Here is a 21,458-nt window from a genome sequence, read left to right on the forward strand (position 1 = left end):
TATACACCTATATTGCTGTTTCCCACAATGTGTTACAGCTATTCCCAGAGGATAGAAATATAATTGCTATGACTTGTGTATGGCTGAGCAGACAGGTTTAATAAATTAATAAAATTACGTGTAAACATGCAGGTAATAGCCATCACTAATATTAATTTTTACTCATTTTTCTTTATTCTTTAGATTTTGTCATATGGAAAGTCATTAAGTTAATAGAACAAACATTTTAATTCTAGTAAAGCTGAAAATTTTCTGCAAATAAAAAGAAGTTAAAGATAAAATATTTTCTAAGATATGTACATTTCACATTTAACACCACATTACGTTCTGTTCATAACTTCAAGTGGAGGTAAAAACACTTTATAAAGCTTTAAAACTGAATCAGTCAATTGTGTTAACCTCTTTTCATTTAAACACTAAGCCTTAATATACAATGGTTATACCCCACATCCTACAAAGCTGCTGTTTAGGGGTTTCTTTGCAGAGTTTAATTGCACAGTAATCCAGTCCCCCAGGCACAAAGACCGCATGTCCCTCTTCACCACAATTCCAATTGCTCTCAACTAGGAAGTTTAAAGCACAATCACATTTGTTTTCCAATCACATGAGCCCTGTTAATAAGCTATTCTCTGTGTTCATTCATGCATTCTAAGATTCTGCAACTTCTCCAACGTGTCTCGAAGAAGAGTTTACAATGAAACCTTTGATTGCAAGCAGGCCTTGGGGATCAACTTTATCACCACTTACTTAACTGCTCTCCAAAGGGTAACAGGTGACATGGCCTGAGGTAAAGCAGAGCTAATCTTTTTTGTGATTAAACTCTTTCAAAATTACAGCTAAAATATCACGCCCAAAGCTTGCATCAGTTAGGACTGATACTGAATACCGACTTTTCTGGGAGGAGGAGGAAAAAAACAGGTAAATAATCCAAGGCCATTCCTTTAATGATTTCAAATTACTGAGTGCCAACCAAAACAGAAAATAAAACATTGATTTATATATGGGCATATGCATAAGAACTTACCATTTTCACTGTCGGACTTGTTTTCATGTTCGGTATCAGTCAGAGTGAGGGCTGAGTTGGAACGGCTCGACAGACAGGAACTGCGCCCTGATTTGACCCCCCTGCCCCAAAGTCTCATGGCATGCTCTGGAGACATCACTCCTTCATTTTCAGTATCAGCATCTGACCCTGCACTGATAGAGTAACCTCTGTGGGGGAGCCCCATTTCCGCACAAAATGCCAGTCCTCGACGAGTTGCTGGTTCACAAACTCCTAACTGCCTTAGGGTAAAATTCTGTCCTGATTAGGGGAAAAAAAAAAAAAAGATAACAAAAGGTGAGAATTGTTTGGTTGGTTTTTTTAAAAGAACGCAAAAGTAAAAACTCTAATTGTCTCAGGTATCACACAAGGTGTTTTGTCAAAATTCCGCATGTATTACAATCAAGTGGATTCTTTTGTCTCCAGCTCTCTGCGGTGCCCCTTTTCAGTCATACTGCACCTTAGCACTGTTTTGTCAACTGCTTAAACACATCAAAAGTGCTTCTGGGTAGGAAGAAATGTAACAGAACCTGCAAACTAGAGAAAAGCCAATTCAGCACATGAAAGGATTAAAAATAAGAGACAAACATTTTTTTTTTTCCTTTTTCAAAGCATGAAAGCAGTAGTGAGGTACTTGTCAGGATTTTTGCGTGCGTGTCTGCACACATGTGCACATGTGTCCTGCTTAGAGGCCAAAGCAACAGACTACTTCCCCCATACAGACTTCACCTGACATGGCAATGGAAAAACTAAATGGGAACCAAACTCAATTGGTCTTTATTGGATCACTCTGCCCTACTTTAATACACAAATATAAACAAACAGAAACATGGGTACCTGCAAGGACTACAGTGAAGTTATTTTTTGTGTCTCTGTATTTTGAGAAACATTTTAGGCTTTTATTGCCGAAACACAGTCTGTGCATTTTTAACACACTTGTAGCCTCTGTTTTGGGGCAGAGCAAGAGACATAAGTGAATCCCAAATGACTGTATTAATAAATTAGGTGCAATAAACTCATGACACTTCAATAACTTAGTGTCTAAATTATGCGGCACTCAAAAATGACTGTTTTTAATGGCTGTGTCTTCATCCTACTTTTATGTCCATAGATTTAAGACTTTTTATGGTATATAGACACTTGGCAAGCTCATTTGCATGCCTGTACCCATAATGCTTTTCCACCCTAGCCCACAGTTATTTCATAGCTCTAGGAACAAATTAGAACACACATTCCATTTTTGAATCTGACAGGCATCCTAAATTCACCACAATTAGTCATTTAAAATAAAAATATGTTAGTAAGAAAATTAAAGCTTATAACACAACAACAGAATCCTATCAATCAGGAAGTAACAGAATTACAGAAGTGTGAATACAGAAGTGTAAAAAAATTCCTGAAATATTAAGAGTTTATGCCCTAGCCACTGACTTGTTTTAAGTGAGCCAGATAATTATTTTATTGCTGTGGTCACATGAATTTGTCACTGTAAGTTTCTTTGCAGTCAGAATCATAAATGAATTCTGACAATGACTTCCATAAATAATGAAAATCAGTTACTGCAGTTAGGTACAAATCAAACCATATTTATTATGCAGCTGTGAATAAATATTTTAACAAAAATACAGCTGAGGAGGTAAATATAAAAGCAATAAACATAGCTATGACTATGTTTGAACAGTGTGAAGGGTATAAGAACAGGGGATTACTATGCACACTGATAGTATTTTGTTATTTTTTTTTTTAAAGCTATCATGCCATGTGAGTTTTCAGGTTTTGTGAGAGTTGAAACTAATAAGAGAAGCAAACAGGTGAAACAAACCACCCAGTGGTAACAGGGTCAGAGCTGAAAGCAGTAGAGAGTCTAAAATATTTTATTATTTTGCATTTTGGTAAATATATGCTAAGGGTGACAGTCTAGAACACTGGTTTTATGTGTTTGGTACATTATTACATGAATCTACATTTTCAAACAGTTGCCTGAAGTCAGAACCAAATACAGGAGAAGCTCATATGCACGTGTGTATGTATAAATACAGGTGTACCTATACAGACATGAAGCAGCTAAGGTGTATACACAGCTGCACATGCAGCACCTTACTGGTTCTTTGGGAAGCAAAATGGAAAGGAAAGAGGTATTTTTTACCGAAGACAAGGTTATTTGAATCAGTAACAAAACTGATGCTGACTTCAACGCTACAAGGTGTTATGCCTACGGTCCCCGTAACATCTCAGCGCTGAGATCTGGAAGGGAGGAAGGATGCGGACAGACACAGATGCTGCCTCTTGAGCCAGAACTAGACCAGCTGCAGGAGGCAAGCACTGCAACCTGCAGCTCCTCAGCCAGCCTGCACCACACAGCCCTGTGCTCCCCCCACTGCGAAAAGGGCCTCTTTGCGCTCAGAGAATCACTCAGGGAGACATCTGTGCAGGCACATCAATTTGAAGAGACTATTCTCCCACACACACTTCTTTTTCCTCTTAAACAAACTATTATTTTTAAGATAAACTACTTCAGGCATTATATAACAACATCCTCCATGATCACTTTCTACGAGACTTGGTTTCAAGGCACAACATACCACCTACCATCTATTAACAGGTTCTATTTTTCACTTTAGGTTGACAACAGCCTACCTCCATGTAAAATATTTTCACCTTTTTTCCCCTCTTATGAATGGTAAGAAAACCAAAATGGCACGTCACAAGGCCAGAACGGAAAAGGAGGGCAGGTTTGTATATTGCTCTCTCATCACATTCACTATACTAGAGCTCTTCACTACACTGAGAAGTTTTACAGCGTAGCCCAGAAATGTAACAGCTTCAGACACATCAGGCTAAATCGTCTTCTGAATTAATGCTTTCCTAAGAGCTTTACTAAGAGGATTGTACTCCATGTAAGTTGCCTATACAAATGAGAAAAAAAAAGATAAACGAAATCCAAAAAGCCCCACAACCCAAAACAAACCACAAAACCCAAAACAAAAAGTTGACATGGAAAAATATGTATTTGTGTAGTAATTTATATCCCAAAGGAAATCATACATATGTGATACAAAAATTTTACATCATTTTAAGATTCCTGAACAATGAAAACAGGAAGTCTTCCAGGATCCAGGGGAAGCTGAACCCTGATGGGACACAGACCTAGTAGGCAGCGGAACAGCTGGGAGTTTTTACCTGATAATGAACAATACAATGAAATAAAAATAAAAATTGAAAAAAAGGGTTGCAGGAGCTCAGTGGAAAAAAGCGCATGAAGAGAGGATGTTCCCCTTCTTGTGTTCTTAGAGTTTCTAATTAACCTTTCCAGAATGACTTCAATGTGAGGGATTTAATCATCAGTTTCTTACGCTATGCACACATTTGCAATTTCTCCCACTCACAATAAGTGCCTCAACAGTTCATAGAGACTTAAAAATAACTTGGCAATTGTAAAGAACTAATTCCTGAGAAGAAAACGTAGATACAGGATATACAGATAGGCATAATGCTTTGTGGCGGTTTTTTCCTTCCCTTTAAAATAGTATTAAGTGTAAAAAAAAAAAAAAAATATTAGACACGATGTTTCAAGGAGACTTGTTCTGGAGACACCTTTGGGGGTTTTGGACTATTTGGGATGATGTATCATGAAGTTACATTTTAAAAACTGACAATAATGCTGTTTATAGCCACTGTACCATTAGATACTGCATTTCTCTTGGCTAGGAATATCAATTTATGGGTAGTGTAAGGAATGCTGACACCCTCCATTTGTGCAGACAAGAACAAGATTAATGTAATAACTCTAAAGTAACTTTCAGGAGCTTGTGCAGCAATCACTGTTAAAAATACAGCATTTGCCAACAATAACCATACACATCTACCTGTTACGTTGCAACCACTTTCTATGTGAACAATGATCCATGTACGATTGGTGTACCTCCTTAACTACTTTAATACATACAAAAAAGTATACCAACATAGTGGGTTGTTTGTAGTTTGTTTTTTTTTTTAGAGAGAGGGGGTGTGTGTATATTTCTCTGCCACAATCACCCAGGTTACATTGTCTAGAAATGTAAATGATTTTTTTAATCAAATTTTCATTTAAATTTAATCAAATACTGCATATAAGCAAGGTTGATATATGCAGAAATTATGTATTATTTTAGAAAGTCAGAAGTTAACAGCTGGAATTAAATTAAACATAGCACAAGTGCAGCAGGCTTCATTTCCCTAGCCTAAATTGGGGAAGTTACTCAAAGATATCTATAATAACTTAAGCTTCAAATTGGAATGTTATCTGTGGAAACAGGTTTTTGAAAAGGACCACTAAACAAAAGTTTTTCAGTTGTCAGTCCTTGTTGTAAAGTTGGATCTATACTAAACATATAGACAGAGATATTATCCTAAAACCCATGAAAAGGGGAAAGAAACAAACAGAAGTAAGCAACAAAAAATACCCAACAGAGAATCTGTCAGCATCTCCAGACATGAGCATTGTCCTTATAAACTCATTAACCGCTGTTCAGTCAACAAGTCAGGTTTTAGCAACAACAGGCTATTTCAGAAAAGAGGGAAAGGAAACAAAATTCTGAAAAGCCTCCAAACCATCTGCCTAGTTAGCATAAAAATACACCCACACCCCTACCTTTTAAACCAGGGTAATTATACTTTGAGTGCCTTTGCTGACTTTGGTTTTGTCATAACAGGATAGACATGGTACCAAAAAGGCAGAGGTCCCAAACCCATCCAAGTCTGTACTCAAAACTGGGTTTAGTTCAGCTCTTGTTCATGTTTTTGATGAAGTTCCATCCTGTGTCTGTTGTCTCTACATCCTTTGTTTCTTGTCAGTCCCCCTTCTAATCTTTTCTTCCTTTGTATTTTGTCTCCTTCTGTCTGCCTGTATCACCTTCGTGCCATTCAAAAAACCAAGCACATTTTCCCTGTAATCACGCTGTGGTAACACATGACAAAAATCCTTATACTAAATTTAAAAAAACTATGAAACAACGTATACAGATGCAAAATTATGGTCCTTAGGAGAACCAATCTTCTCCCTTACATTTCCCTGATTCCCTACTTAATCCTGATTTTTTTAATTAAGTCTTATTTAGAAAGCAAATGAGGAAAAATATTTTTCTCAGGTTTTATTTTCTGTCTTCAGACTACTGCATACAAACATGTCCTCATCATACAATGCTTATCATATAAGCTTATTGTATAAGCAACACTGATGTCAGTGTTACTGCAAGAATCATGCTGTTTTCTGCTATTTTGATAATGGGAGAAGTATTTGTTTCCTTTTGTATCCATGTTTAAACACTATATAGTGGGCATGGTTTTCCTATTTGAAGCTCCTTACCTGGAGATCATTCTCAACACCTCTTAACACTTTCTGTAGAGTGGAAGCCAGTACACAGCTGCACCACATCTTTGAAACGCTTCATCAATTCTGTACAACCAAGAGCTCAGAACTACTGACCTGATTCATCAGTTTCTTGCCTTCCTAACTCATACATGACAAGTATGAAGGAATAGCTCTGTTAACTGCAAATTGGCTGGCCTCTTCACTTAACTAATTCCTGAAAAAACACAGAGTTCAATTAATGTGCTAGTCAAATATGGGAAAGGGAGCTTCTTTGTATATAGCAATAGACTTCAAAACTGTCCTTTCTGTTCTCAGGGTACTAGTTAGTCACTCCAGGACCACTGAGAACATGGGGTAGATGTCGTCTTCCTAGATGATCAAAGCAGAGGTGGACTGGTTTAGCAAGAAGTCCACACGATCCTATGGGACCTTAAGTATCACCTACTTTCAAGTATCAATTCTAGCTGGTTTCTTAAGGAAAAATATGTTAACTTCTTTGTGAATACTTTTTCCATTTGCTGGGGTAAATACAGTGCAGCACACTAACAAAGGCGGTCCTTTGTACGGAAAGGTCTTGAGAGGAAACACATAGAATTGGAAGCAAATGTACAGTAGGATAAAAAATTTGCTGGAAATGAAAGGACAAAGATATTAAAAAAGAAAACAGCAAAACAGAGGCCTTGGGTGTTCTATAAAACTCTGACAATAAGTGTACAAATGCTGTCTCCAGAAGTCAATGTTAGGTGGGTAGAATACAATTACACAAAAGAAAGAATAAGAAATAGATGTGATACCATTCATTCTGTCACACCAGCTTCACGACATATTTACTAAAAAGGAGTTTTCAAAGCTGTACTTGCAGAGTTCTGTTTGTCAGGATGCAAGAAATCACAGTGAAGACTGACAAGTAATGAGCTTTGCCTATGTTAACATTTTTTCTTTCTGATTTGGCACGTTATTTTGTTATTACTTCAGCCTGATTTTCTCTTTCATTTTTGTGAAAATTATCTGTGAAATTTAAACCATCCTAACCCACTGTATCACATTTTCCTCCTGTTTTTAATTCCTATGTTTTTCTCTTCACACATCACAACCCTTGTCACCTCTTAATCTCTTTCTTGACCTCTCCGCTCTACTCACTTTTCATCTTAACCTCCTTTTCTTGTCACTGTCTGATTTCGAGTGGGCTGTAAGATAGATATGAAAGACAGTTGCTTCTCAAATATATCCATTAAACTACATAAGAAGCATTAAATTAGCAACTGTGCATATAATTTTCAAGTGCTCATTATCTGAGCAAACATTAACCACACAGTTCTCCAGCTCCTTATGGGCTTTCAAAAGCATACGAGGAGCTTAGTAATATTCTCAGTGACTTCTGAAAGAGTTAACACCAGATACTGTGAGTTCTGAGCTGCACTTACTGTGCCACTCTTGGCAGAAGAGCTTCATGCAATACTCAAAACCTGAGTCAATTCTACAAAAAACCCCCACACTTACTGTTTTGTGGGAAATACAGAATTTCAAACCTAATATTTAAACCAGCCATGTACTTTTACTAGCATTAAACCATAGAATCACAAGGAGACACTGACTGAAATGCTAGCCTGGGAAAGTTTTTCAGAAATAGAGCAGAATCAATACAAATGAAACACAGTATCTTCCTGCCACGGGTTTTCCCAATTACAGTTCAAACATGCAGACTCTTCTATGCAGTATGGGAGACGTGTAATCTTACTCCCTGTTAGTCTCAAAGGTGGCAGGGGATCCTCAGTACTAATCCATGGACTAGAACATCAGCAGCACTTTTAATCCAGTATAAGGATAAAGGACTGTTCATCAAGCCCTTCTGAAGTTACTGCAGAGTATGATTAAAGTCTGATGAAGAAAATTTCACAATTGCACAATTCAGAGCTGTAGGCTGCAGCGTCACCAATCATCTTCCAGTAAATGAATTAATAATTTATACGTTATGTTTCCAAATTTGGGGATTTTATGTAAAAATCTGGGTTTACGACTATGATTACATAATATACAAACTAAATTAAGAGAAGCTAACACAGCTGTCCAGATCATGGGTTGCAAGGAAAAAAGAGGATTCTGTGGATTTAAAAAAGAAATACAACTCCATGAGTAGCAAGGAACACAAAGTCTGGATCGTGACCAGAATGCCAGTATAGACATTTTAGGCCTCTATATTAATCTTTGGATCCCAGGACCAAATCATCAACATCTCACCATCCGTTTATTACAAAATACAAATAAAGCCTAAATTTGATAGATGTGAAGAAAATATGACCCAAGGGTAAGCAATGTAGAGATGATGGATATCCAGTCTGCAGAGAGCCTACAACCCCAGATCTGACAGGTATGAACTGCCACATTAAGGTCAGTACGATGCTAATGACATGACATACGGCTTGAAACAGGGAAACAAGGTGAGGAGGAAGGAGGCAGCATGAAGACAAGCATACAAAATAGAGCTCAAGCTCACTGCTGTTCCTCCAGATGTTGAGAAAACTACCCTTATTTCTGCCTTTTCACGAGGGAAAGGCACATCTGCCACCACAAGTGAGCGGACAGATCCACAGAGGGACCTATCTCACAGCATGGTAGGAAACTTGATTTATTTAACAGGCTCTGAACTGGTATAAAGAAAAAACCCAACACACCTTATTCAGAGTAGCCCCATACATTTTGTTTGTAGGATTTCATAAACAAGTATCCCACATACATGCGAATTAGCTCTGCAATGCACGGACAGAATGAGGTGCTCAGGCCATCACTGTAGGTAACTGCAAGAAGCAACAGAGAGTACAGACCCAAGGATTTCTGCAGAAGTGAAAACCTCTTACTCCCTCACTCTCCTGTCACACACCCCTAAAAGGGTTTCCATTCTGTAAATCCCATAATAAATGTAGTCTAGCATTGTCTTAACTTAGATTTTCTAGCAAAATGTCCATTATGCTGAAGACAAGACAGGATTTATGACTCAGACATATTTATGGCACTGCAAAGCAAAAACGTAGAAACACAGAAGTTGAGGCAAACATATTCCCATGGCTCTGCCATTTCCTCTTTTGGCTTTAGTAAACTCAGTAATGCTGAGCACTGGCTCTTAAGCCAGCAAGTTGGGACATTCTACAAACTAATTTCATGAAAGTATCAAGGAACCTTCTGAGGAATGATTCCTATTTTCTTATTTCCTATTCCGCATTTATTTGCCAGTGACGGAATAAGCAATCGCTCACAGCTTGGCCTACAGCCCTGACTCTCAGCCCTAAGCACTAAATCAATGGATGGGACAGACGGGACTCTTCAGCCTCTTTCATTCCTCCTCCCCACTCCATCTCTGTTGGCACACTTTTCTGGCTTTATTCTCTCCATAGATGTTAACATGTTGAAGTCATCCTTCGTAGGCATCCATGTGATCCATTTATCTCCCTGGTCCTCAGTTTAGTTTTTGTTACGAACAGGAGCAGCACATACATCTCAGTATATGAGCTACGGAAAGATGTAAAAGAGCAATTACAGACCCTCTACAGCATCTTCCTTTCCATGAGGCTGAAAGTCCTTGTGAAGACCCCTTGCTCATCTTATAAATCCTTAATCATCATGATCAAGAGCTTAATTCTTTTATTTTGCAACTGGACTAGTCAAAGACAAAGTTTTTACTCTGTGGACCAAGGCTGAGTAGAAATGCCTGATCAAGCAGTATACTGCCAATAACCAAGGTTGATTTATCCCTGGAGAATCACAATTACCCTTTGTCTCCAGACCCATAGCTCATCTACAGACTGTGACCCACAAGGGGCCAATTCCAACTAGATGAATACCTTAGAGCAAGTGTGCATATCACTGAGTGTGAGCTAAATATAATCCTAATCAAATAAAAGTGAAATGTTTTTCTTAGTACCACTCTGTAGCTAATAGAATAACTTCAAAAGTCAACAGATCCTTATCATCTGGAACCTGAAAACCAATTAACTTCTTATTGTTGCTTTAAGAAGTAACTAGTATAGCAATGAAAGATGATAATGTTACTTAGCACTTACAGCACTTTTCATCTTCAAAGCGTTTTGCAAACATAAACTAATTAATCTTCCCAATATGCCTGTGAGGTGGCTAAGTATTATTATTCCTGTATTACAGAGGGTAAAAAAACCTCCACCTCTGGCAGAAGGTTACGTGGTTAGCTCAAGGCCAAAAAATTATCCAGAGCATACATACTGGCACTGTATGCTGCTTACAGAAGTTGCCCACTCAAATCAGGCTGATACTGCAGGTGGCCATGTTTTAGCATAACAAAAAAAGTGTCTGTGATGACGACAATCAGGACACATCTGGCACTACAGTCACGAACATAAAACACTAATTCTAATAGCTGCCTTAGATTTTGAGAGAGAGCACTTGCAGTGTCACTGAATGGTGATTAATTTGCTCATCGGGAGATCACAAAGTCCCTTCTATGCCATTTCATACCTTCTTGTGAAAGTCTGCAAAACGGGCTGATTCAGTTCTATTGAGAGTCACTTGCCTACTCAATAGTCAAAATCAGCTCATCAATAAGGCATAGGTAGTGGAAGGTCAAAAATGGTTTTAACTATCTATTCTTCTATTGCTTCAGACAGGTAAGTTTAATGTACTCAAGCTTTAGGTTTAAAATCATGACCATTTAAATCCTTTAATCCTACATTTGACATTTATGGTGACTGAAAACATTAATCATTTTGCTATCCAAATAACTCATTTTGAGCAGCTAGTATTTAAAAGCAATAGACTTTGGAGTCATATTACATTACGATAGAAGTTGCAATTAACGTTTCAGGTTTCTGAAGTCTTACAAATGTATCCCGACAGTGTTTAATAACTTAAATACTAAAGTAAAATTGTCGAAGCATATATATCACTGTTTCAGGTCCCTCTTTCACTGAATGGTGAGATTTTTCTAGCACCTAAATATAATTGTCACAGGAGTGTCAGCTGAATGACAGCTACGATACATCCGCACAGTGCAATGTACTGTACATGGCTTTGCTTTTCAGCAACCTTGTGCCAGTGATCCAGCACATTGTGAAGGAAAGAAATTATTTTTCTTTGCTTGTTTGGTAAACTCAGCCCGTTTTTGCAGCTCCAAGGAGTTGTTAGGGCATTTATCCTAATTTAGGCACTTAAGCATTCTGGAAGAATAAAGGTACAAAGCCATGCATATAAGCACTTTCCCCTGCAAAACTAAAACGGGTAGCATGAAAATAAATCGGTGTTGAGGCTTGCTTGGATGACAATGAATTGTTCTGATTGATAAACACAGTGAACTCATTCTCACTGCCAGCTAAAGAGACCAAATAACTTTACCTGCAGGCTAAACTATAGCTGACTCAAGCTTTCAAAGAGGAAAAATTTAACAAAACCTGCACTACCTCATCAGGTCTTCTACTAGCAAAAGGTGTCCTGCTGCTCAGCTTTTCACTTCACACAGTTTTCAAACAGTGCTGTGATTATTTTGTATGAAAATATGAACACGCACAAATCTGCAGTGCATCCTGCCACACGTGCTCGTGGGTCAGCCTCCCACTCCTGGGCAAAAACTCACTGACATGAAACATGAACCACTCTGTAGGGCCACCACACTGTCCTGCCACAACAAAATTCTCTGAAATGGAACAACTACTCCTTAAGAGGTATTGCATGTTCCTCTCTTCCCTTTAACATGTATCTGATGGTAAATACATATTTTGCATGCCTGTATTTGTCTTACTAACTTAATGCACTTGCATAAAAAGTTTTCCAGTTCTTGTGAGTCCAGGTTGGATTCACGATCTCATTCAAATTATTTTCACAGTTATATTATTACTTCCAATTATTTTTCCAAATGCTATTTAAAAAATACTACTTAGTTTCTGTATTTCTACCATCTTTCCCTCCCACTCCATAGTCATGTCACACTTTCAGATATTTTTGCATAGCAGTCTCCTATGTACATTATGTCACTTCACACAGCAGTTTAATTTTGTAAACACAGGAATTTCTCTCTGTACAGAGAAATTCAACTTTATACTGTCAGTTTTAATCCTGAATTCAGCAAGATACTTGGGTATATTCCAAAATACAAGCATTTAGGCTGCTGAATTCACTTCAAGAAGTTAAACATTTAAACCAGGCTGCTCATTATAGTTGGATACTTTGAAGCATAAGAAAATAGGTGCCTTCTTCCTCCCTAACACATAACAGCAAACAATCACGTCATCACACCTTGGGAAGTCAACAGTCGTTCATGGTGCTTCATCCATTGTCAAGGATAAGATTAGGTATCTTCTCAAACATGCAATATAAAATTTAGTATCTAGTTTAAAAATACTTTTAACCAAAAATAAAGCTCACGGTCTTCATTTGCATGGCTAGGTGCGGAGTTTAATTATTTACAGACTTACATTTTTTTCAAACCTTATGTGAGGATTAACGACAAAGTGAAAATAAATAACTAAATTAGAAGTTCTAAAAATAGTAGGCTAAATAATCCTTGTCTAAAGAGTTTAAAAACAAAACCAGTCTTGCAACAGATGAAGGGGCTTGAGGATAAGGGAAGGAGACCACTGCAGGGCTTATCTCTCTTCAACATTAACTGAAAGCATGTTGCCTAGATGAAGTTACAGTTTCCTAAACAAGCATACCTGCTCTTCCAGTCTTATCAACTGGGTTTCAAAATTAACAAGATAATCCCAGTTATATAGTAAAATATTTGAATTTATTGTATGTTTTAAATTATGTTTTAAATGCTGTTTTTAGAATTACAATGACAAACACGGATTTTTAGGCTCCTATTTCTATTTATGCAATTAATCTCAAGCAACAGAAATTCAACAGACAAGGAAAAAAGATTCTGTGACCAGAACTGACAATTGGAGAACTTCCTCTCCACAAGTGAAGATCTCCTGGGATGAAGTTACCACTGAACAGGGCACATCTATCTCAGCCATAAAAACACACTGACGTTTTTAAGTTGTGCCACATTTGAGAGACTTGGGAAACTCACGTAACTGCTCCAGCAGACACTGGAAATTTGATATTGTTATTTTGCATAGTCTGGGAGAAAAAAAAATTAAACACTGGTCACAATTTATTTTAAAAATTAATCTTGAATTAAAGGTCTTAATTAAAACTTGCTTTTTTTACTTATAGATCTATTTCCTGATGATTCAGCAGGCTAGAATGTAATTAGACTGTCAACAAAGTCACTATTTCTAGACAGAAGGGGGGGGAATAAATACAGGGAAGCGTGTTTTATATATTATTTAAAAACCTTTGGAATGACCTTGAACACCTTTTCCGCACAATGCTTCCAGTGCCAGAAGCAGTAAATTCTTTCAGTCAAAAATGAATCAAAGGAACACACTATCTAAGACTGCAAAACAAGCCCTTTATAACCTGACCCTATCAAACCTGTAGGTAGTCCCCAAAGGTGCTAAACCAGCACGCATTAGAGGAAGCCAATAAGCCATACAAAGAGAACTGAAAGAACAATGAGGAAAATCAAATGGGCACAGATGACAGTGCTGAGAGCACTGAAAGGTGAAGATGACACTACACATCCCAGACTGCCATTTTAGACCTATAGACATGTAATTTATTGCATATTGGGCAATAAGTATTAGCTAAATATGTGCTTTTCCAAAGAAAATGAAGGGCTAAAAAAACCCCAACCGGTGCACCATTGTATGAGACATGCCAGGCTACATAACTTCTTTCATTTCATTATTGCTATTTAAAAAGAACAGTACTGTATTCAGGCAATAGTTTATGACTTCGTTAAATAAATGGTGCCTATTCTGATATAATGTTGTCACTAGTACTAAGAAAGTGTCTGGAGTACAGGTTTTAGAAAACTTCTTGATTTTACCTCATTAAAGTAATGAGATCAAGGTGACTAATGACTTAAAAATTTGAAAGTAGTCATGACCTGAAGTTTCAACACATCACAAAAACTAAAAATACACAGCAGAAAGCAGACAGACTACACTAGCAGCAAGCCTCAGTTACATGAGCCTAAGAGAAATATTTTTATTCCCCTTGCAAACATTTGTAGGCAAAAAAGTCAACACCATCTGCCCAGCTCTAATTCTAATGTAAAGTTATTCTACTTGGAACAAAGAAAAACCACCAGTGGGGAAAATATTTTTAAACATTTCTAAAATTAAAACTAAGGACTTCCTCACAGGGAAGAAGCCTTCTTTTTCTATCCCTAAATCTATTCTTGTTACCTCATAAAAGAGATGATAGCTTTATAAAGAAGACCGAGTCGCAGGTTCATACAGCTCTTGGCTTAGCTTTATCCTTTTTTAGATAGCTGGGCTGCAGTACTCCCCACGTTTAATAGCATTTTTCCTCCTCTCCTTATATAAAGTAGTTTAGTTGTGGAAATGCCAATTCCAGAGACTGCAGTTTTGAATCCAAAAGTGATGCACAAGTGCTGAACCCTAACTGGAGCCAAGTGCAATCTACCAGAATCACTGAGGTCCAAAGTGACCTCTTGAGATCATCTAGTCCAAACCTTCTGCTCAAGTACGGTCAGCTACAGCAAGTTGCCCAGGACCATATCCAGTCAGGTTTTGAGCATCTCTATGGATATTTAGATCTTCCATGTGCCTCCAGTCCTGGACTCAGAAACTCAACAGTGTGGTTTAGCAGCTTGTTCACATCTGTTTAAGTATCATCTGGGTAGGTATCCACTAAAAAAATGCCCCAACAAACCCAAACGCATTAATCATGAACTAATCTACCTTACTCACTGTACAGTGCTCTGTTACTGCCCTTGTAGGCTAAAAGATAAAGGCACTGAGCTAATGCATTATTTTTATGCTCATCTACACATACTGAGTTTCCCCAAACCTGTTCATAGGGTTTGGCCTTCTTGGAGCAGTTGTATTTGTTTATTTTGATTCATTTTGAAGCTATTTACATTTTAGTTATATTGGACTGACGAAATTTTGGCAATCTGTTAATGAGTTGAATTTATGCTGGTGCTCCAGCTTTTAAACTTTAAGGCCTGAATACTTCACACTTGAGTCTGCTATGTTGTCACTGACCCATTGCCCAAGATGGGCTGTTTACTTAACCTTTCCATGCATCATATATTATTTCTTTCAAAGATGCTTTCCCATCTTTGTAAAACTTTTAGGGAGATACAAGTGAAGCATACTATGTGTGTAGAGTATTATTAAAACTGATTAAACTGGTATAACAACAGCTCTTCCTGCAGCAAGATTGCCTTGTTACTTGGTACTAATGAATTATACACTCTGAATTAAAATATCTTGCTTACCTTGTCTGGTGTACTCATCTGCTTCTCTGTGGACCAAGTCTTTTACCCGGTTTCCATACAGCAACCTAGAGGAATCATGATCGAAAGCTTTCAAGGTTTCACTGGAGCTGTAAGACTTCTGCGTAGGCACTCTGCACTCCTCATTTTCTGTGGAAGAATTTGTATAGCGCCGTTCCTTGTCCCGTCTGCTCTTTGTCAGGGAGCAATAAGGCCTACGTTCCTTCACATCCATACTTCATTCCTTCTCTGTGCACATCAGTCCAGCTTATTTGAAAGTCTTCTCTACATTCAGCTTACATTCACCTACAACAAAATCAGAAAGACAACCACTGATGTGTTACAATGTTCTCCAATTGCTGTCATTGCTTCCTAACTGCCCGGAAGAAAAAAAGAGCTGATCAACAATGGGCAAGACCCACTTCCCAGAGTTCCATGCAGGAGCTACCTTGATCAAAAAAAAAAAAAAAGCAAAGAAATTCTACTGAACACTGCCACAGTACTTCTCATTTTTATACAACAGATTAGAATATCAAAAGCAGACTGAGAACTGGGTGGAAAAAATGTAGATTTTCAGCTTTAAGAATGTGTTATTTGCCTAAAGTCTATCTGTAGGGAAGTTGTTTTCTTTTGAGAAGGATGCATGCTTTAATGGCAAGTCTGACTTCTTTCTGCTGGTCGGAAGTTTCTCATTTTAATGTCTGTTTTTTTATATACAGACTTCTATAACTCCTTACTGTCATTTCTATTCTAAGAGAATTGTTCTCATCAAGAACATATACACATAATTTCACAGCAAGATACAAACACATTATAGGTGATATGCAGGAAGACTCCTCCAAGGCCGTATATTCTATATAACTTGTGATAGAAAGCAAGTATCTATTTTACTTTTAAATGGCAGTCAGAAATAGTTTTTCCTTCCCTCAAGTTTTTAAAGGAATAATACAGTAAGAATCTTATTTCTATTACTATTTATTGTTATTTACTGTTTCATTCCACTTAGTTTTCAAAACAAGGCTTCTCAGTTTCATCTGTTGGGTCCTGCACACTTAACCAAAATATCTACATTTCTGACAGAGTAAGAAATAGTTTGGAAATTTTGCTTTTGTGTTTGTTTTTTTTTTTTTAAACAAAAAGTGCTAAAATAAAGAATATATTTTTTATCTTTCAACAGCTGACAAAACATCTAAATGAAGAACAGTTTGGATTATTTTAATTCTTCACAACTGCACCTGTTAACCAAGGCCTTGGAATTTCTTGTTTAACTCCTTATACATTATATTAGGGTTCTCTCCTTTGTCTCAAGGAGACCTTTCTCCTGGGTGCTCCCCTCAATTTAAAATACTTAAATACCACAACTGATTATTTTACAAACTCCTATCAGTCAAGTCCTTTGTGATGTAGAATTAAAATGACAGTTTACAGCACACATCACCAAACAACAGCCAACTACATTTGCACTCTGTTCAGCAAAATCAAGGTTGCTTTAGAACTCTTCACCTATTTCACTTGAAATATTTAATATCAAACTCACTCATTCGTTGTCACTCCTGAAAAGATTTTGAGAGATAATTTAATTTACTACAGAACCTTAATTCGCGTTTGTGAATGGCAGCTGGTCTTTTATCATTCTGTTTTGAAATTCTCCAAAAAGCTCTTGCATTTCTTGACCTGAGTGAATCTTGATTTAGCTAACACACAAAGCTACAAAGCCTTCCATTTAAGCAAACTCTCAACTTTTGGAAATGTAATAAATATAGAAAAGTGGTTAAATAAAACTAAAATATTTGTACATGATCAGAAAAAAACCCGTTTTATGACAGAATAGTTTATTAAATTCATTACTATTTAGGTGTTTGCATGCCCATGTAGCACATTTTTTAGTTTGAGATGCTTAGATTTTAAAATATTTTATTGACTAATGAATGCAAGTTCCTTCCATCTAAAATCAATTTTCTAAACATTTTATAATTTTATAATTATATAGTATTTATTAACACTAAACTGAATCTTGATTTTAAAAACCACTATTAACAGAAATACACAGGTATTCTTTTGCAGTGTAAAGACTTCATGTGGAAGTACACCTCCCCCTTCATCTAAGCATTTCAAGACTTTAAAGGGCCACTAATTCCTAATGTCTCTAAATTGTGCCATGGGAAAACTGACATACACTATTCATCAAAGATTAAATAATTTCGGGTTTTTTTCCAAGTTCCCAAGCTCCTTTGTAATGTAAAAAAAAAAAAAAAGAACCCAAACCCTTCTTTGCACAATTACTTTGTTACTATACCAAGCTAAAATCCTCAAAGATTTAATCTATGCTGTAGCATGAGGAAGTACTGATCTGCTTCCCACAGAAGTCAATGAATTCACTAGAACTTCAAAAGGCAGTTTTCTGGGTTATCTGTTGCCTCCTCAGGCAAAGAATGAAAAGGTTAAAAAAATACAAGCTGTTTAATAGCACCGCATTATGGAGACACTTTAACAGTGATTACACTGCAACAATAATGAAGACTAGAGGATTTTTTGGTGGGCATTTTTGGAAAAAAACAAACAACCACCAAACCCTAAACAAAACAAAAAAACCAATGACCAAAAAAACCCCAAATCCTGTAAGATTTAAGAACCTCATCTTTTTGATTCTAGCTTTAGACCACACACCTGTTTACCTTCAGTAACCTTGAACTTTAGAAATTAATAGTATCTCTCAGCAAGTTTTAGGAAACACTTAACATCCTCAGGCTTACACCTTTGGAGTTATTTCATCAGTGAAATAATACACACGTCTGAAAGAAGGAAACATAATAAAAGCTATCTTAAAGATCTGTCTACAAATAACTGTTCTCTACCATGACCAGAACACAAACAGAGAGAACACTAACATATTTGCAGAATACAGAAATACGTATCACTGTTAACATTTAAGTAGTAAGCCAGCAATGACAAGTCAAACAAAGGCAGACTCGCAGATAGCTTTACAAGATCTGAACCGTAAATCTTATTACTGTGGTGGGATGTTTTACAGTCTCAGGACTGCACAGGACTGACTTGTCCCATCATGAATTCCCACCCCCCTTAAAACAAACAAAAAATAAACCACCACAAAAACCAACAAAACCTCACCCCAAACTTTAGAGAAATTTTCAAATACTGAGAAGAAGAAAAAAACCCAAACTGTCAGTTACTGCATCTGCTCAGCTCCTTTCTTAGGAAGATCACTGTCGTTAAAATATTAAGAAGTTTTCCCACTCAAATCTTCAGATTTAAATGAACCACTGTTGAACAAATCTGAACATATTTCATTTTTTTCTTCACCTCTCTTTCCTGTAACATAAAAGCTGCATCCCAGGGGGAGTTACCCAAATGCACTGACTAGCTTTCTTTTACTATGCCTTAGAAGAAGCTCAGATGAAATATTGGTAATGAGTACAATACAAACTCAAGGGAACACAGCAACTAATTTGATGCATGAGCAGTTTTTTTGACAAATCAGATTAAAATTTTAAACCAAATAAAATTAAATTTATTTTGTGACATGTTACAAAAACACTTGCCTTCATCTGCAAGTAATCTTTGCCCATAGGTCAATATTTATGGTCCATCTAATAGCTTTGCTCCAATTAAATGAAAGAATTTTCATAGAGCAATATTTACAAAGCTATTGAACTACTAACTCACCCACTCACAGAAGGATGTCAAAACAGCCGTGCTAAATGCTGTTATACATTGTATTACAATGCTAATGTGAAATGGCCTGCATATACGGAAGAAAATCGAAAAAGATTTTGCTAGTGCATGCCACTACTTCAAGTTTCTGTCTAATGCTTTTCTAAGTATAAAACCTGAGGATGCTCATCTGTGTCACTGAGCACTGGGATCTCCCATGACCTTTTCAGTGATCTGTCCAGTGTTACAGGCTCCTAGCTGGATTAAACTGGAGAGTATACACTAATCACCAGACTGACATGTCAGCTCTTATACAGTCATGCCCATCCCATTCGTGTACATAGCTTAGCTGATTGCAGCCTCAGACAGACTGCACTTCCCCGTGTCACTCCAGATTTTAAAAACAGTTCAAAACCATAAAGAGGAGATGCTTGCTTTTAAACTAATACTCATATATTTCTTTTAACTTAATTTAGAAGGGAAGCAGGAGAACCAGAGAAGCATTTCTTGTATGTGACCAAGTCATTGGGACCATAGCTCACTCCCTTATATGCAAAGCTACTTCGAAGACCTCTGACATCATTAGCACATTTAGTACAATATTTAATTAGCAAGTCAGACAATGTACATACAAATAATAATTAAAACAAGTAAATGATCAAAATTCATTCTTTCACTCTAAGTGTTGTAGAGAGCCCAAGTGTAAACACCAAAATGGAGCACAAGGCGTACTCATACACAAGTGCTGAAGCTACCGTGGGAGCTTTGATGACTAAGTCTCAGATACACACAAACCTGAATGATGCAGTGGTAGAACTTTTACACTATATTTAAAATTCCCCAGGACAGCCTTTTAGCAGCTCCTCTTAACCACCTATTGCAACGTGAAATAAAGTCACTGTAGTGAAAAAGGAAAACAGTTACTTACCTTTTTTTACAAAAAAGAGCCTCAACACTAAAGCCCTACACTGCAATATAGGAAAAGTACAACAGACATAAAATGTAGTATATATTTTAATTGCCAAGAGGTAAACGAGGCTTTAGGGTCATGCTACAGTGTGTTATCTAAAACACCCAGCTACAACTTTAGCATGCCTGCAGGCCTTTTAAACTGTTATGGAAAATTATTGCATTTAATTCAGCAGCTTCAACTCCACGTTCCCCAAAGGGTTATTACCATTTGGCAACAGGATGGCAATCCTGCCTAACATACACACTGTTGCCTCCCCATCTCTCATTCGGAGAACCTTCTTCCAGCATTAAACCTGGTTCAGTGAACACCAAGGTAACTGATTAGGAAGTCTAAATATACCTCAATATTTTATGCCCTTTGAAATCTAAAAAGCTACATAGGCATGAAGTAGTAAAAAGGTAAAAAAAAAGTTTGTTACCAAAATGAAGAGATAATTGTATAGAAAAGATTATGTCACTGCTTGGGTCAATTTATGGAACTACTATAGTGTGTATTATGTTCCCTTTCAATGCGTATATCCATTTCAGACATCTCAAAACATACAAAGCAGAAACAACTAGTTTTGAGAATAGCAAGTCATTAATATATACAGTGCTGGGATGGAAAAGGTTTTGAAAATGAGAGGATAACGCTAGTAGATTTCTTTATTACAGAAGAACAGTTACAGAGTATGAAATACTGTTATACGGAAGGCCTAACAAGACCTCTCCTAATCAGCCTCGCAAGAAGGGACCACAAGGTAAGCAGCATGCTTCTCAGAGCAGAGCCCTTCTTCCCTCCCCGAGGCCAGCAAAACAGAGCCAGGGAAGGAACTTACGTGTTACATACCACAGCCTTCCCTCTCAACACCTAAATCTAACAATTTCAGCATTCCTAACAATGATAGTATTCCCAGCTGCATTCAAAAGCCTGCATTATTATTTTTATTGAATTACTATTATTTTTATTACTAATTACCATTATTACAAATTAAGATCATTGATCCCTCCACATTGATCCCTTAATACAAGCACAGTCTGAACACTTGCTCAGATTAGTAGCAAACTTCCTTTCATGATACACTACTACATAAACACACGCAGTAAAAGAATCATAAGACTTTTGG

General features: G+C 37.0%; 1 protein-coding gene across 9 annotated transcripts in view; it reads right to left on the minus strand.

Annotated features, from left to right (window-relative positions):
- Positions 1–21,458, minus strand: part of TENM3 (teneurin transmembrane protein 3) — a 416,596-nt gene that overhangs the window by 298,260 nt on the left and 96,878 nt on the right. For 8 of the 9 annotated variants that reach the window (XM_064449667.1, XM_064449668.1, XM_064449663.1 and 5 more), the window contains exons 2-3: positions 15,712–16,014; positions 1,025–1,303 (exon numbers count right to left, since the gene is read on the minus strand). In XM_064449667.1, the coding sequence (XP_064305737.1) occupies positions 1,025–1,303; positions 15,712–15,943 (511 nt within the window). In that variant the 5' untranslated portion in view covers positions 15,944–16,014. The remainder of the gene's footprint in view (positions 1–1,024; positions 1,304–15,711; positions 16,015–21,458) is intronic. The other variant, XM_064449664.1, reaches the window with a different exon arrangement.

This window comes from Phalacrocorax carbo, chromosome 4, assembly GCF_963921805.1.
Source record: "Phalacrocorax carbo chromosome 4, bPhaCar2.1, whole genome shotgun sequence".
Classification (NCBI taxonomy): domain Eukaryota; kingdom Metazoa; phylum Chordata; class Aves; order Suliformes; family Phalacrocoracidae; genus Phalacrocorax; species Phalacrocorax carbo.